We start from the raw sequence: 15747 nt of genomic DNA, 5'->3' as shown, positions 1-15747 counted from the left end.
GGGAGGGAGGGAGGGGCCGCCGCAGGTGGCGCCCCGGCAGGCGCATGGGGCAGCAGCACGAGAGGGCCCACCAAAACTGGAGCAGGCAATTGCAGCAGGCAGGCGGGGCCACGGGCCGGGACGTCTGCTGCTGCTGCCATGCGCCGCCGGGCGTCACCTGGCTGAACACCAGGTAAGCGTTGAGGCCCATGCCTGGCGAGATGCCGACGGGCAGGTTGGACATGAGGCCGCACAGCAGGGAGGCGAGCATGGAGGAGAGGGCGGTGGCGGTGACCACGGCCTTGACGGGCAGGCCTGCATGGTGTGTGGGGGGGGGGACGAGGAGGAGGGATCCGCGCAGGGGACGGCGCTGTAGGCAGCATGCGGGGTGCGCAGGGCAGGGCCAGCTGCAGGGCCCTGTGTTCAGGCTACCCTTGCGGCGCTGCCTCGCTGCCTCGCTCTGTTCCCTGGGTGCCACATGAAGGCAGGGGCAGCCTGCTGCCGCGGACACATGCCGCGAGTGTGCCGCCGCCGCCGCCGCCGCCGAGGGCGCCGGCAGGCACAGGCGTGCGCACCTGCCAGGCCCAGGATCTGTGGGTTCACCAGCAGGATGTAGCTGGCGGTCATGAAGGTCACCACGCCCGACTTGATCTCCCGCCCCACATTGGAGCCGCGCTCGGACACCTTGAAGTAGCTGCACAGGCAGGCCGGCGGCGGCGGCGGCGGCGGCGGCGGCGGCGTGGTGCAAGGGCGGCGGCGGCGGCGGCGGCGGCGGCGGCGGCGTGGTGCAAGGGCGGCGGCGGCGGCGGCGGGCAGGTAGCAACAGCGGAGGCCACCGGCTGCTCCGCCGCTGCCTGTGCTTCGGGCCAGTGCGCTCTGGGACTGGGACCCAGGGCAATTTGCAGCGGGGGCGTGAGCGGCCAAAGCCCTAAGGGCAAGCCCCCGCCTGCTGTTGCTGATGTTGCAGTGCTGGTGCAGCAGGAGCTCCCCTGCTTCTTACCGATCCACCCTCTCCTTCAAGGTCATGGCGCCTGCTCCCTGCTGATGGGCCCTCCGGCGAGGGCTGCCGGAGCAGCTAGGCGCTTGCTGAGAATGACAGCGGTGGGTTGGACAGCAGCCTGTCGCCTTGAAAGCCAATGGGCGTGCAGCGGGCAAACCTTGCTCCACCACTGCCCACGTGGTCAGTCCCCACCCCCTTGTGAGCACGGACTTGCAGCTGTAGCCGCCATTTGAGAGGAGCCGCAACCAACCAAGGGACCGCCGGCCGTGGGAGGGCAGCGCAGCCGCCCTGCGCCAGTGCCGCACTTGCTGCAGTTGCGACCGCCCACGCCCCGCTCCGCCCACGTCCGCCCCACCCAAACACTGGCCGGTCCCAAGATGCTGTCTGCGGTGGCTGCACTTGGCAGGCTCGCCCAATATGAGGCCCTGCGTTGCAGCACCAGCGCCAACACGAGCGCCGACAGCGTGCTGCTGCCCCACCCTGACGTAAGGCCGTCACTCTCATGCAGGTGGCGACGTTCAAGGACTGGTGTGAGGGGGGTGAGGGAGTCGTTCTCGTTGCTTTCCAGTACGCCAGCTTTCTACCTGGCCAACCTTGACCCAGCGATGCCCTTGGTTGGCAGCAGGCACCCTCCAAGGTCCTCCAGCACAATGCAGCAGCCCAGGGTTGAGGTGGTGCAGCAGGGCAGGCTGTGGATGGTGGAGGCCGAGGCAGGAGAGCAGCCCCAGCAGCAGCCTGAGCAGCAGCGCCAGTGGCGAGTGGGCCCCTTCCCCAGCCCGGCAATAGCATCCAAGGCAGCGCAGGTGCTGCGCTGCAAGTTCAGGTGCGACGGCGGCGGCAGCGGGCTGCCCGCACAGCAGCCAGGGGTGGCGGCTCCAGAGGCTGGCTGCGTGTCAGACGAAGAGGTGGATGAGGACCTGCAGCAGGTCAGCCTGGCAGAGCTGGTGGGGCTGCTGCAGGAGCATGCGGTGACCACCACACCTGGCTGCGCCGCACCTAGGCCCCCGCACACACCGCACGCTGCTGTCCGACCGACAGACGTGGCCGCCGCTGGCCCCGGACAGGGGAGCGATGCTGGCAGAGAGCAGCAGCTGAACCAGCTGCAGCAGGAGGAGAAGCAGCCAGCAGCAGCGGCGCCCAGCAACGCCAAGGCCAAGGCTGGCTGCCGCCACGCGCGCGAGCTGCCCGGCATCCAGTACACGGACAAGGGGAAGAACAGGTACCAGGCCAGACTTTATGTCACCATGCCAGGCCAGCGCAGCCAGGAGTTGATGCTGGCCCTATGTGCAACCCTGGGCGAGGCGGCCGTTCTCCGCGATGTGGGGCTGCTGTGGCGGCGCATGCAGGGGCGCGAGCCCTCCAAGACTCGCACAGTGGCCTTCTTTCTTCCGGCTTCAAGGTGAGCTTGCGGGCCTGGGGTGTTGCCACGAAAGGCTTGGTGTGTGGCGTTAAGCACTGTCCTACATACTCGGACAGAGCTGGCTGCCTCCCTGCAGGTATAACGCCGATGTCGAGCTGCAGCAGAAGCTGCGGCAGGCCTCCAGCCACGAGCAGCTGCGAGGGCTGGCCCGCCAGCTGCGCGACAGCGGCAGGCTGCGAGAGCTAGCTGCGGAGTGGCAGGAGGGGCAGCAGCAAGAGCAGCAGGGGGTGCCTGTGGAGCAGAAAGTACTGGGGAAACAACAGGCCGTGCAGGGGGCAGCAGAGCATGGGGAGGACAACCAGCAGCGGGAGCCTCAGCCGAGAGGCAGTAGCAGGAGCAAGAGGAAGGGGGCAGCGCCCATCAGGCACGTGCAGCCAGCAGCGGCACCGGCGGTAGCTGCACACACATGCGCCCGTGATGGTGCTTCTGGCAGCGGCGCAGTCGACAGAAGCAGTGGTGCAGAGGTGGAAGCCGCAGAGGCTGCCGCTCTGCCTGAGTTGGGCAGGCATGGCGCCGAGGCTGAGGCTCAGCAGCGCTCCAAGCGGGCTCGCCACACCCCAGGCACCCCAGGACCGGCAGCCCAGGGTGCGGCAGAGGCCGCCACCGGTGCCGTTGCTCTTGCTGTCATGGCCCGTGAGGCGGCAGGGCCAAGTGGCGAGCCAGCAGCAGCACTGGCAGCTGGCAGCAGGGGGGACAACGGCAGCGGCCGCAGCAGCAGGCACCACCGCATGGTGCAGCACCTGATTGCCGCTGCCAGCCAGCCGGGGGCGGCGGCCGCGGGCCTCACGCCGCACCTGGTGGGCAGCTATCTGGTGGCGCAGCAGGAGGCGCAGCGGGAGCAGGATGAAACGATGGGGCTGCTGCTGTCCCAGGCTGGCCTGTGGCCGGCGGCCGCTGTGCTCATGAAGGCGGCAACAGCAGAGCGGCGCACGGCTTGAAGGCGATTGTGGGGTGGGCGCCTGAAGAGGGGCCACATGCTTGATGTTTGCTGCCCTGCTTGATTAGGTCGCATCCAAGGATAAGTCGACAGCGCAATAAATGAGGGATACCTAGTCTGTCAGCGGGGAGTAAGGAGGCCAACCAACGTCCTTTCCACCAGGTTGAACGTGACTAGGTGTAAGTTCTTGGATAAACCCCAGAGGATCTAAACCTAGGCCGGTTCTTGGGTGCTTGTGAAGGCCTTACAACACGATGCAGCAGCCCAGCGTTAAGGTACTGCAGGAGGGCGGGCTGTGGGTGGCGAAGGCAGGCGTGGGGGAGCAGCCCGAGCAGGAGCAGAAGCCCCAGCAACGCCAGTGGCGAGTGGGGCCCTTTCGCAGCCACGAGGCAGCCGCCGAGGCAGCGCAGCTGCTGAGGCGCAAGCTCGGGTGCGGCGGCGGCGGCGGCAGCGGGCCGCCTACACACCAGCCAGGAGCCTCAACTGCAGAGGCTGCCGGCTTTGGGTATGAGGATGGCTACACCTTAGCGGACGAGGAGGAGGACTTGCAGCACTGCAGCCTGGCAGACCTGGTGCAGCTGCTGCAGGTGTATGTGGTTGACCCAGGCGGCGCTGCCGAAAGTGGCACTGCTGCTGTGGAACCAGCCGGTGGCAGCGGCAGCCGAGCCGGGGGCACAAGTCGCAGCAGCCTCTTCGCTGCTGCTGAGCTTGAGCCAGCCCCCTCTGCTCAGGCAGCTGCAGTGGCAGCAGCTCAGGACACAGCTGGCGATGAGCTGCTTGCCCGCAGGCTGCAGCAGGAGGAGGAGGAGGCAGCAGCCGGAGTGCGCAGGAGCAGCAGGCGTCGGCGGCAGGTTGCTGTGCAAGCTGCCCCCAGCGATGTCACCGTTATGGGCACCAGCACCAGCACCGGCACCAGCACGGCTGGAACAGATGTGCATTCGACGTTGAGCCTGCTGAGCCCATCCGCTGGCTTGGCGGACAGTGAGCAGGCAGTAGGCAGGGCGGCCAGCCACAGCAGCCTGCCCCCCAACATCCATGTCCGCAAGACAAGTGGGCTGAGGTATGAAGCCAGGGTTGCGATGGCTGAGGCTGGTGAGGGCCGCAGCCAGAAGGCGTCGTTCTGCTGCTGCAAAACGGTGGGCGAGGCGGTGGCGATGCGTGACGTGGCTGTGCTTTGGCGGAGCAAGAAGAGCCTGCAGCCAGCCAGGGCCTCAAGGAGTGTCGTCCGGCAGGCCTTAGCCAGGTGGGCTGCGCCCTGCGGCCTCATGCGCCTGCCGATGCGCCAGTGGCTGCCTGCTCCCTTTTGACATGGCTGCCTTGCCAGCGCAGCTCCCGCCTCTTGCCCTTGATTTCTGCCCTGCCGCTCTCCCTCATCTCCTCCTGATACTTTGGTGCTGCCTGCCTGCTTGCAGGTACGGGGCGGATACAGAGCTGGTGCAGCAGATTGAGGGACTGGCGAAACTGAAAGAGCTGCAGGCGCTTGCCAAGCAGCTGCGAAACAGCGGCAGGCTGAAGCAGCTGGCGGAGGGCCAGCCGGAGCAGCCGGCTCAGCAGGAGGATGCTGCCACAGAAGCGGCAGCCGACGCCGGCCCTTCCAATGTGGCCCATGGGGCTGGCTGCGCCAGCGGCCCTGCCAAGCGGCCACGCCTTTCTCCCGGGGATTCTTCAGCAGCCAACGAGGTTACTGCGGCTGACGTGCCTGCTGCGCCATCAGCCACTGCACACACACAGCCGGAGCTAGGCGGCGAGCAGCAGGCGCATCAGGCGGTGCCCAACCAGCGGTGGCAGAAGCGGCACGAGCGGGGCGGAGAGCGCTGTCAGCAGGAGCAGCAGACCATTGATGCCATGTTTGAGGAGAGCTCAGCCGAGGAGGAGGAGGCAGGCAGCTGACATAGTGGCGGAGGCGGAGATCAGAGCCGGCTCGGCGCCGCGCCACACCTGCCCTCAGCTGGCATGCTGGCATGTGCCCAGCAGCTAGAGGCGAGGCAGCCGGCTGCAGCTGCCAGCCTTTCATGTATAGCTAACCGCTGCCGCCTGCCAGCTGGGAGCGCAAGGGGCGGCCCTGCCTGAGTGATGCCAGCGACCTTATGGCGGATTGCGCTTGCGGAGCTGCGGCTCTCAAGGTGGTGGCGGCATTGATGATCGAAAGTGCTGGGCGAAAACGTTCGTTGTCAGGGCGTGCTGCACAGTGGGGATTAGCTATTTGCATAGCATCAGGCCCCCCACCAATCAGGGTCGACCCCCCAACTTTTAAATCAATCAAAATCCACAGTGAATGTTGTATCCTTGACTTTCTTCCCTTGCAAGAGTGATGCTGCGGGGAAGCTGCAAGGGGAAGGTTAGGAAAGCGAGAAAATGATCAGGTGACCGGTTAGGTATTAGGGAGCAATGGCGAAATGCTGGGGCGGGCTCGCTGGGGTTCCATCCACTCGTTTGCCAGTTTTGGCTGAGTTGAGTTGGGCACCGGCACACTCACCGTTGCTGCCGCCGATCGATCGGGCGCAATGGCTCCCACGATGAGAGCGGTAGTAATGGAAAAAAAGGGCCCCGCCCAGGAGGCGCTCGTGTTGCACACAGACTGGCCCCGCCCTGTTCGCCAGCCTAACCAAGTGCTGGTGGAGGCGGCGGCCACGTCCATGAACGCCGGAGAGTGGTGAGCGCGGCGCTGGGGCTGCGAATCCTGCCACATAGCCCGCCGCCCCGCTGGCGCCGCCGCCGCCATGTTGCCAACAGTGTTGCCGCCGCTCCTCGCTCACTCCCCCATTCTCGCCCTTGCACGCATGTTCACCTCGCCTTTCCCAGGAAGATACGCTCGGTGAGGCTGCTGCTCCGGCACCTGCTGTCGCTTATAGCGCACAGACTGCCCGCAAAGCTCCATCCCCCCTGCTCTCATCGCCCCCGTTCCCTGCCCTGCCCCCCACCCGTGCAGGGCTTTGCGCCCATCCCCGTCAAGCTGCCCAAAATTCTGGGGGAGGACCTGGCGGGCGTGGTGGTGGAGGCACCAGAGGGCAGCAAGGTGCGCCCACCTGCATCCACCTGCTGACCAGTGGCTTGGGCTGCTGCCTGGCAGGCGATGGGAGAACCCTCAGCCAACAGTGTGGTGTGGACAGCCAGCCGCAGTACACGAGCGGCTGCAGGCAATAGCTACCGCCTCGGCCTTGCGCTTGGGAGGCCTCATGCCGGAGCCACCCATCTGGCTGCTGCAGTTCAAGGAGGGCGACCGGGTGTTTGCGGGCACAGACCAGTTCTTCAAGTCGGGAGACCAGGGAGGTGCGTGGGGCAGGGGGCCCAAGCAGCAGGCGGGCAGGCAGGCAGGAGCCACCCGCGGGCAACAGCTGCTGCCGCCTCTTGGGCGCTCGTCCAGCCGCCCAGCCAGCCACCCTCCCTGCCCCTGCCCCGTGCATGCAGGCACCGACGGCGAGTTTGTGGCGGCGGACGAGCACACGGTGTGCCTCATCCCAGAGGGGGTCAGCTTCCTGGAAGCTGCCGCGGTGCCGGTGGCGGGGCTGACCGCCTGGCAGGCGCTGGAGCGGGTGTTCCCCCTGGAGGGCAAGCGCGTGCTCATCCACGGCGGCGCCGGCGGCGTGGGCGGCTTTGCCATACAGGTGGCTGAGGGAGTTGAAGCAGCGGGGCGGGCAGGCAGGCGGGGAGGGGGCCTCTGCGGATGGAAGCTAGCGGCGCCCGCCCTGCCTTGCCCCATGCCGGTCTTGGATTGCGTCTGCCCGGCGCGCCTGCGCGCCTGCAGTCAGCGCCGCAAGCTAATGGGCGCTTGCGGGCCGCGCCATTCACTCCAGCAAGCTCCTTTGCCCCCCCGGCGCTTGCAGATCGCCAAGGCACACGGCGCGCACGTCACCACCACCTGCTCCAGCGCCAAGGTGGATTATGTGAGCAAGAAGCTGGGGGCGGACGTGGTGATCGATTACACAAAGGTGAGCCCCTGCGGCCCCTGCAGCCCCTGCCAGCAGCCATAGTGTCCGGCCCAGCACCAGCCAGAGTGGCAGGAACTCAGTGCGCGTGTGGTCCACGACATGCAGCTCTGTCCGTGCCTGCTCGCCGGCCTGGCCAGGCCGCCTGCCACTGCTGCCGCTGTGCAGCCTTGGAACCGCCACTGTACTGGCACTGGTACCACAGCCTTGCCACGTCGCTGCCTCGGGTCCACCGCGCCGCATGCTGCAGGGCCCCTGGGAGGCGGCTGCGCGGGAGTCGCTGGGCGGGGAGCGGTACGACTTCGTCCTGGACACCATCGGCGGCAGCTACGAGGCAGCCAGCCTGCGCCTGGTCAAGCGCGGCGGCCAGCTGGCGGGCGTGGGCGCCACCGGCCCCGACGTGGCCCGCGTCTCCCTGCTGGGCATGGCCGCGCTGCTGTTCAACGCGGGCTGGCGCACGCTGATGGGGCGCCTGGGGCTGGCGCCCAAGTACCACTTGTGAGCGCCCGCCGCCGCCGTGCCGCCGTGCAGCTGCGCGCCTCCTCCTGCTCCCCTGCTGCCAGTGCCTGCCAGTCGTGGCAAGCTCGTCGGCATGGCATGGCTCCTGCCGGCTGCGGCAGTGGGCGCACGCCCCGCGGATAGCGGCGCAGCCTGCGCCTGCTGGCTGCCTGGCGCCGCCCTGCATCTCACGTGCCGCCTGGCGCCAGCCCTGCCGCTGCAGCGTCATGACTGAAAGCAAGGCATCTAGAGGACTGGAGCAGATTGCGGAGCTGATGAGGGAGGGCAAGTTCAAGGTGCACCTGGACCGGTGAGCGATGCACTGGCACTGGTGGCGCAAGCTGTCGGTGGCGGCGCGCACCTTGCCTGCCGTGGGGCGCAGCGCAGCGCAGCGTAGCGCTGCTGCGATGCCACCTGCTAGCCCGGCTGTTCTGCGCCGCGCCTTTTCGAGCTGCGAGGTGCGCTGCTGTGATGCCGGCAGCCGCGCCCTGCTGCAGGGTGTTCCCGCTGGAGGAGCTGGCCCAGGCGCACGAGTATTTGGAGCAGGGGCGGGCGCGCGGCAAGGTGGGCATCCTCATAAAGGCCATGGACTGAGCTGGACTGAGCTGCGGCGCCTTGAAACGCCGCTGCAGCCCTTCCGAGAACCTGTTTGTTGTTTGTGCTGGTACCACTCTACTCAGTGAATCACTCTCCAATGTTTTGCTTATCGGCACGCCTGCCTATCTTTGTGTTACTAGCGGCAGGGCCGCCGCCGCGGTGGTGTGGGGGTTTTGTTTCTGCCTCACTCGCCGAGGCAAGCAGTTCTTCAGTGCAAGATTGCACGATAGCCTTTGCCTCCACCGATCACTTGTATTTAGAATCTGCAGTGATGGAGTCGCATGTAGGGACGCTGCCTCCTCTGATGCCATGGGCATGCAGCAGAGCAGGGTGGATGTTGCCGTCCTGCGGGCACCGGCTCATCATAGATGGTAGAGTTCGAGCTGGGGGAGCAGCCTGAGCAGGAGCAGCCTCAGCAGCAGCGGGCGCAGGCACGCTCGCCAGCGGGTGCGCCAGCTGGACAGGCCAGCCCTGCTGCTGCTACCAATACAGCGGCCGCTGCTGCCGCTGGGCCATCGGTGGCCAAGGCAGCGGCCCTGCGAGCTGTCTTGACGACCCCAGCGGCACGTGGTGCAGGCGTCGAACCCGCCGCTGCCCCAAGCACTGCCAACGCAGCAATGGCCGGTGCCGCCTGCCAGGCAGGCAGCACCTGAGGCTACTGGAGCAGCTGGCGGCTGCTGCCGGGCAGCCAGGGATGGCAGCTTGAAGCTGCTGTCTGGCCCAGCACAGGAACTCATTGGCAGCTTCTTCCTCAGCCAGGAGCGGGAGCGGGAGTGGGAGCGGGAGGCCATGCTGCGCCTGCTGGCCCAGAAGGGCATGTGGGCGGCGGTGGCAACCATCATGCGGGGCGCGGCGCCCGGCCCTGGCCAGTGATCAGGCCTGGCCAGACCAAGCGCCACATGCCTCTGCATGCAAGAAGCGCGCCTTCCCTGAAACAGCTTTCAACAGTCTGTGCTTTCAGCGTTGTGCTCATCCCAATCAGCCTGCTGCATCATGCCGTTAGTCTGCGTAGCCAGTTTCAGGCACAGAATGCGATGTTGCTGTTCAAGGCTGCAAGTAAATGGAGCAGTCCCCCGGCGCCTGCGCCCACGCTGGGTGCGCTGGGCGGCGGGCGGCAGAATGGGAGCAATACAGGCCAGGGGGTCGCGGGAGCGCTGTCTCGACTCACGCTGCCACCATGTCTCTGCCGGGCTACACGAAGCTGCAGTGTTCCGAGGTGCTGGATGGCACTGTGGCAAACCTCGTCCAAATGATCATCGACGCAATCAAGAGCGGCGACAACAAGAAGGTCCGTGTTCTGCTTGTGTCAATTTCGGTTTTCCAAGCTTGCGAACCCTTCTGACGCGGGAGGGGAATAAACCTTTTGCGAAACCTGAGTGAATTTCCCCTCGCGCTCTCGCTTCTAGCAACTGAGCACACTCTCTGCTCCCGGCAGGTATCCATCGAGATCGAAATCGAGGTGAGGGCAGGTTCTCTGCAGTACGGCGGCGGCGGCGGGTGGCGGCGGCGGCTTGGCGCCGCCGCCAATCACCTGGCTTTGTGCCGGGCTGCCCACGCATGCTCCTCAGCTGCATGTGTCTCATACCTTCTGGTTTTATCGTCGCGCTTGTGCTTTGTTGCTCCCATGCCGTCGGTTTCAGGGGCAGTCTCACCGTGAAGCTCGTCCCCCATCCTCTTCCGCAGGGCAAGCTGGAGGACGACGGCAAGTCCATCGAGCTGGAAGTGGAGGTGGGTTGCAACGGAGATATATGATATGCGGTGGAGCGAGGGGGGAGGGGGTGGGTCGGGGAGAGAGAGAGAGAGAGAGAGAGAGAGAGAGAGAGAGAGAGAGAGAGAGAGAGAGAGAGAGAGAGAGAGAGAGAGCTGGCATGAGCAGCGGCGGTAGGCGGCCGACCTGGCGCAGTGCGCGGGCGTGACGCTATGTCCGCGCCGCCTGCCTGGTGTGAAGATCGAGGCCAAGGAGGACGGCAAGTCGGAGAAGAAGGAGTTCGAGTACACGATCGCGCTCTGAGGCGGCGGCGCCTGGGAGCGGGCAGCCGGCGCCCGCCGCCGCCGCCAGCACGCGGCGGCGTGCCTGCAGCCCTCGTTAGCAGCTGAACAGCTAGTACGTGTAAACTGATGGCTTGCCTTTGCTCTGGGCGTGTCATTTGACAGTAGGCATTGGAGCTTTTCTTGGGGGTTCCAAGGCTGAGTCCAGGCTCACTGCCTCTGCGTTTCACCTAAAGCACGCTCCAAGGGCACAATGCAGCAGCCCAGGGTGGAGGTGGTGCAGCAGGGCGGGCTGTGGGTGGTGGAGGCAGACGCGGGGGAGCAGCCCGAGCAGGAGCAGCAGCCTGAGCACCAGCAACGGGAGTGGCGCGTGGGGCCCTTCCCCAGCCACGAGGCAGCCGCCGAGGCAGCGCAGCTGCTGCGGCGCAAGCTCGGGTGCGCCGGCGCCGGCAGCTGGGCACCCGGTGCTGAAGACGAGGCCGCCGCTGATGCCAGCGGCTATGGATCAGCGGATGAGCAAGAGGACCTGCAGCACTGCAGCCTGGCGGAGCTGGTGCAGCTGCTGCAGGAGTATGTGGTTGACCCAGGCGACAAGGCCGGCACGGGGCAGGCCCGCAGTGGCGCCGACGAAGGCGGCAGCGGCGGCGGCAGCACTGCTGGCGTGCACGGCTCGGCTGCGGCCGAGGCGCTGGGCCCTGGCGGCTCTGGGGTCGCCTCAGCAGTCGTGCCAGCCGGCCTGGATACCTCGGGCGACGAGCTGCTGGCCCTCAGGCTGCAGCAGGAGGAGGAGGCGGCGGCGGTGGCCGCGCGCGGGCGCAGGAGCAGCAGGCGTCACGACCCGCCTCAGCCTGCCGCCGCGGGCGCCTCGCCCAGGGCTGCAGCGGGGCAGCGCCGTGTCAAGGTCGAGGCGGCGGAGGGGGAGCCTGCGCAGGAGCAGGCGCCGGCGAAGCGGGCGCTGCCCTCGGCAGCCGCTGCGCCGGCGGCACGCGGCGCGCGCGGCCCTGGGACCGATGCGCCGCCTGGGATCGACGTGAAGGAGACAGCGGATGGCAGCCTGCGGTACCACGCCAGGATGAGGGTACCCAAGAGCGCGTCCCATCCAACCGGGCGCGTACCGCTCTGTACCTGCGCCACGCTGGCGAGGCATGCGTGCTGCGTGACCTGGGATTGGTGTGGAAGGGCCTGCGGGGTCTGGAGACGGAGCTGGGCAAGGCGCGCTCCCTCCCACTCAGCCACCCGGCCGATAGGTGCGCATGCCGTTGCCCGAGCACTGGCGCAGCCACCACGCCACTTGCACAGCACAGGCTAGCCTGCCCCGCCCGCCCCAGCAGCCACTGCTGCCCTTTGAGCGGCGGCCCGTCGATGCAGCGCCGTGGCTTCATGCATGCGCCTGCCCTGCCTGGCCGCAGGTACAGGGCTGATGCTGCGCTGATGCAGCAGCTGAGCCAGGCTGTCAGCCGGGAGCAGATCAAGGATCTCTTCAAGCAGCTGCGCGACAGCAGCAAGCTGCGGCAGCTGGCGCAGCAGCTGGAGCAGCCCGCGGCGCGTGGCGGCCGACTGGAGCCGAGAGCCCCTGGGCGCCAGGGCTGCGACAGCGCAGCAGGCGGCGGGCGCAGGTGGGCGCATCCAGAGGCGCCGCCGCAGGCTGGCTCCGCGCGGCGAGAGCAGCAGCGTGGCGAGGAGGCTGCCGCGCCTGCTGCCAAGCGCGCACGGCGCGGCCCTCCCACCAGCCCAGCCCAGCACAAGGCGGCAAATGGTGATGGCGGCATTGCAACAGAGGAGCCATTGGCAGCCACCCATGCCCGCGGGCTGGGCTCTGATGCCACCGCCCCGGAGCCAGCTGCGGCTGCGGCTGCGGGCAGCTCCAGCCTCTCCCACCGCCACCTGCAGCTGCTGCAGCAGCTGACCGCCGCTGCTCGCCAGCCCGGGGCGGCGGCGGGCGGCCTCACGCCGCGCCTGATCGGCACATACATCTCGCGGCAGCTGCAGGCGGAGCAGGCTCGCCACGAGGCGCTGGTGGCGCAGCAGCGGGCGCTGGCTGAGTCGCAGCGGGCCCAGCAGGAGCGGGAGCAGGAGCAGGCCGAGATGCTCAGTCTGCTGCTTGCAGAGCCCGCCATGTGGCCGGCGGCGGCCGCGCTCATGAAGGCAGCGTCTGCCGCGCCCGGGCCCGGCCCTATCGGCTAGGGAGGAATGGCAGGAAGCAGTTTATGCGGTATGCTTTTTGCTGTATTTTTGCACAGCAGGATACACCCAGCAGGAGCGGCCTGCTGAGCCGGACACAGCTGTTAAGGTTGATTGAATCGTGGCTCCGAGCCGGCCCCAAGAGTCTCCGGTTGCGGCGCGTAGGGCAGCACGGGCTGTCTTTGCTTGCCCCCTTGTTCATGCATTGCCTATTGTCATGTACTGTCTGAGTTTTCCAGCTCCCAGATAGTGTGCTGTACAGAATGAATGCCAGTGTTGCAATCACGACTTGTGTAGGCCCATCGCAAATGGCACACCTGGCGACCCGCCGCCACCCGGGCGCGGTCTGAGCCGCAGGGTTGTTGCATGGGCGAATGCAGCGCTCCAACAAATCGGCGGTCATTGCCCATTTTTTGCAAATCTATTTCGGTATGGATCAAGCGCAGGTCGAGGTGGTGCTGGAGGAGGGCGAGTGGGCCGCGCTGGGCGAGTTGCACCCCCAGGAGGCGCAGCGGGATTGGCGTGTAGGCCCGTTCCCCAGCGAGGCAGCAGCAGCCGAGGCGGCGCAACAGCAGCGCCGCAAGCTGGACCTGAGTCTGGCGAAGCCAGCAGACGAGGAGGAGGACCTGCACCGCTGCAGCCTGGCGGAATTCGTGGCGATGCCGCAGCATCGCGCCAACGGTGGCAGCGGTGGCAGCGATGGAGGCCAGGAGGATGACAGCCGCGCCGATGTTGCATTTGCATTACCTGCCGGCGCGTCAGAACCTGCGCCAGCTGCTGTTGTTCCTGCTGCAAGCGCAGGAACCGAGGCAGCGCTGGGCACGGGTGCAGAGGCAGAGGCAGAGGCAGCAGAGGCTGCCGGATGCAGGGACCCACCTTGTTTCTGGCAGGTTTGGAGCTGAATGGTACCGCTGCATCTGTGCCTGCAGCTACGAGGGGAACGAGAAGCTGATGGAGCAGCTGCGGCAGGCCGCTGGCACCACGGGCCTCCAGGCGCTGGCCAAGCGGCTGCGAGACAGCGGCACCCTGCTCCGGCTGGCTCAGCAGCACCTGCCTCTCAACCGGGCGTCTGCTGCAAGCGAGCAGCAGCGGCAGCTGCAGCAGCAGCAGCCTGCGGCGCAGGCGGGGGGCTCGAGGGCCAGGAGGAAAGGCGTGCCCAGGCGGGAGGCGGTAGGGCTGGGAGCCGCCCCACCGGCTGCCGCTGCCGCCGCCACGGGAACCGCTGCCGCCGCAGCAGCAGGTGGACGTGGCAGGGGGGCTGCTGGTGCGAGCGGCAGCAAGCGTGGGCGGGCCAATGGTGACGGCAGGGCCGCTGCTGACGGGGCGCGCGGCGGCATCAGCAAGCGCCCGAGGTCAGCAGCCGGCAGGGGCGGCGCCCGCCGCGGCCGCAGCCCAGGCCACCAGCCAGGCAATGGCAGAGCTGCTGCTGCTGCTGGGCCCGGCACCCGTGCCAGGCTCGCCGGCCAGGCCAGGCCCCTGGCTGATGTGGGGCGGGCTGGAGGTGGGAGCGCCGCCGTGGGACGTGGGAGGCGGCGGCAGCAGGAGGAGCAGCAGCAGCAGCAGGAGGAGGAGCAGCAGCAGCAGGAGGAGGAGGAGGAGGAGGCGAGCCAGCGGCAGGGTATGCAGCAGGGCAGGGGCGCCGCCGCCGCAGCGGTTGCGGCCGCTCCTGGCGGCGCGGCGCCTGCTGCTGCGGCCGCGGGACCACGGCCAGGGCAGCAGGCGACCGCGGCTGACGCTGCCACGGGCCCCGCCGCCGCCACCGGCCGCATGCAGCTGCTGCAGGAGCTGGCGGCGGCCGCCAGCCGGCCGGGGGCGGCGGCGGCGGGACTCACCCCGGAGCTGGTGGGCGGCTACATGGCGGCCCTGCACCAGGGCCGCCATCAGCGGGTGGTGGAGGAGGAGCAGGTGGCCATGCTGCGCTTCCTCCTGCAGCAGGCGGGCATGGCGGCCGCGGCGGCGGCCTTCATGCGGCAGAACGTCTAGCGCCGCCAGGGGGGTGACAGCGGCGGGGCCTCTTTGGGCTGGGCTGCTGTGGCCTGGCTGCTGTGGCTGGCGGGCGCCCTGCTCAGCCTCAGTGTTGTTGTGCGGCCTCAGCTGTCACTGCATCTGTCAGCGGTTGCTACAACGTCTCTGGGAATGCATGGTGTGTAGTATACAACTTTTTGAGCTTTTCGTTGCTGATAAATCGAGCTGTTTGATCACCAAGCCAGCAACAAGATGCGTGGCACGAGTTGCGTTTTGTAAACTAATGCAGGCTGACTGGGCAGCGAGGAAGCAGCCAAGGGCCAGGGGGCGCGCCTTCATGCCCTGCCCGCCTCATTCACCGCCGCCCGCAGGATGGCGGCCGCAGCGGCCGCCATGCCCTGGCGCAGCAGCAGCTCAAGAATGGCGGCGCGCTCTTGCTCCGCTCCAGGCTGCCGCTGCCGGCCGCCCGCCTGCACGACTGCCCCGAAGCTGCCCACCAGTTGCGGCGTGAGTCCCGCGGCGGCCGCCGCCGGCTGGCTGGCAGTGGCAGCCAGGCGCTGCACCAGGCTGCAGCCGCCGGCTGCGCCGTCGTCGGCTGCGCTGCTGGCCGGCCCCGGCCCGCCACCCGCGGCCGCGGCGGCGCCTACCGGCGGCGTGCCTGGCCCCGCGCCGTCGCCCGCGCCGACCGCGCCCTCCGCCGCGCATCCCGGGAAGGCCCTGCCGCACAGCAGGCAGCACGCCGGCTCCGCTGCCGCCTTGCTCGCCTCCTCCTCCCTCGCTTTCTTCCTGGCCGAGCCGCAGCTGCCGCCGCCGCCGCTCTCGCCACCTTCCTCCTCCTCCTCCTCGCTTCCCTCCTCCTCCCGCTTCATCAAATACTTTCCAGAGGCTGCATCGAACAGCGGGCGGGGCCCTCCCAGCGCCAGCCGCCGGCGCCGGCGCCGGGCGCGCAGCGCAGCAGCCGGCGCAGCTTGCCGGAGGCCACGAGCTCTTTGGAGAGCGCCACCAGCGCGGCGCAGGACCTGGCCAGCCGCAGGTGCTGCATCAGCTGGCGGTCGCCCTCGTACCTGCGGCGCAGGCGGGGAGGGGAGAGAAAGACTGTGTGTGTGTGTGTGTGTGTGCGCGCTTGGAGTATGCATGCATAATGGGAGGCGGGAGCCGTGGAAGCCTGGCTGGCGCTGGGTCCTGCCTGCCAGCCCCGCGCCGGGCCCCAGGGCTGCCGCCGCCGCCTGCCACCCCGGCGGAGGCGGCGGCGCGC

The 15747-nt window shown here is 68.2% G+C and overlaps 2 protein-coding genes across 2 annotated transcripts in view; one reads left to right on the top strand and one right to left on the bottom strand.

Moving 5' to 3' along the window:
• The window catches only part of CHLNCDRAFT_136863 (hypothetical protein), a gene marked incomplete at both ends in the record, with an annotated part of 3366 nt that extends 2361 nt beyond the window's left edge, over positions 1-1005 (bottom strand). Inside the window, 3 exons of the mRNA XM_005845551.1 lie at positions 158-294; positions 555-673; positions 980-1005. Coding sequence (XP_005845613.1) covers positions 158-294; positions 555-673; positions 980-1005 — 282 coding nt within the window. The remainder of the gene's footprint in view (positions 1-157; positions 295-554; positions 674-979) is intronic.
• A 5051-nt stretch (positions 1006-6056) lies between these two features.
• On the top strand, positions 6057-8354 carry CHLNCDRAFT_136860 (hypothetical protein; the record flags this gene model as incomplete). The annotated part of the gene is made up of 8 exons (XM_005845651.1): positions 6057-6068; positions 6266-6352; positions 6543-6606; positions 6745-6941; positions 7161-7265; positions 7513-7760; positions 7984-8070; positions 8258-8354. The coding sequence occupies 8 exons, from the start codon at positions 6057-6059 to the stop codon at positions 8352-8354; spliced, it is 897 nt and encodes a 298-aa protein (XP_005845713.1).
• Between the last annotated feature and the right edge of the window lie 7393 nt (positions 8355-15747).

Source organism: Chlorella variabilis (genome assembly GCF_000147415.1).
Source record: "Chlorella variabilis unplaced genomic scaffold CHLNCscaffold_17, whole genome shotgun sequence".
In the NCBI taxonomy this organism is placed as follows: domain Eukaryota; kingdom Viridiplantae; phylum Chlorophyta; class Trebouxiophyceae; order Chlorellales; family Chlorellaceae; genus Chlorella; species Chlorella variabilis.
This window is presented reverse-complemented; position numbering and strand designations above follow the sequence as displayed.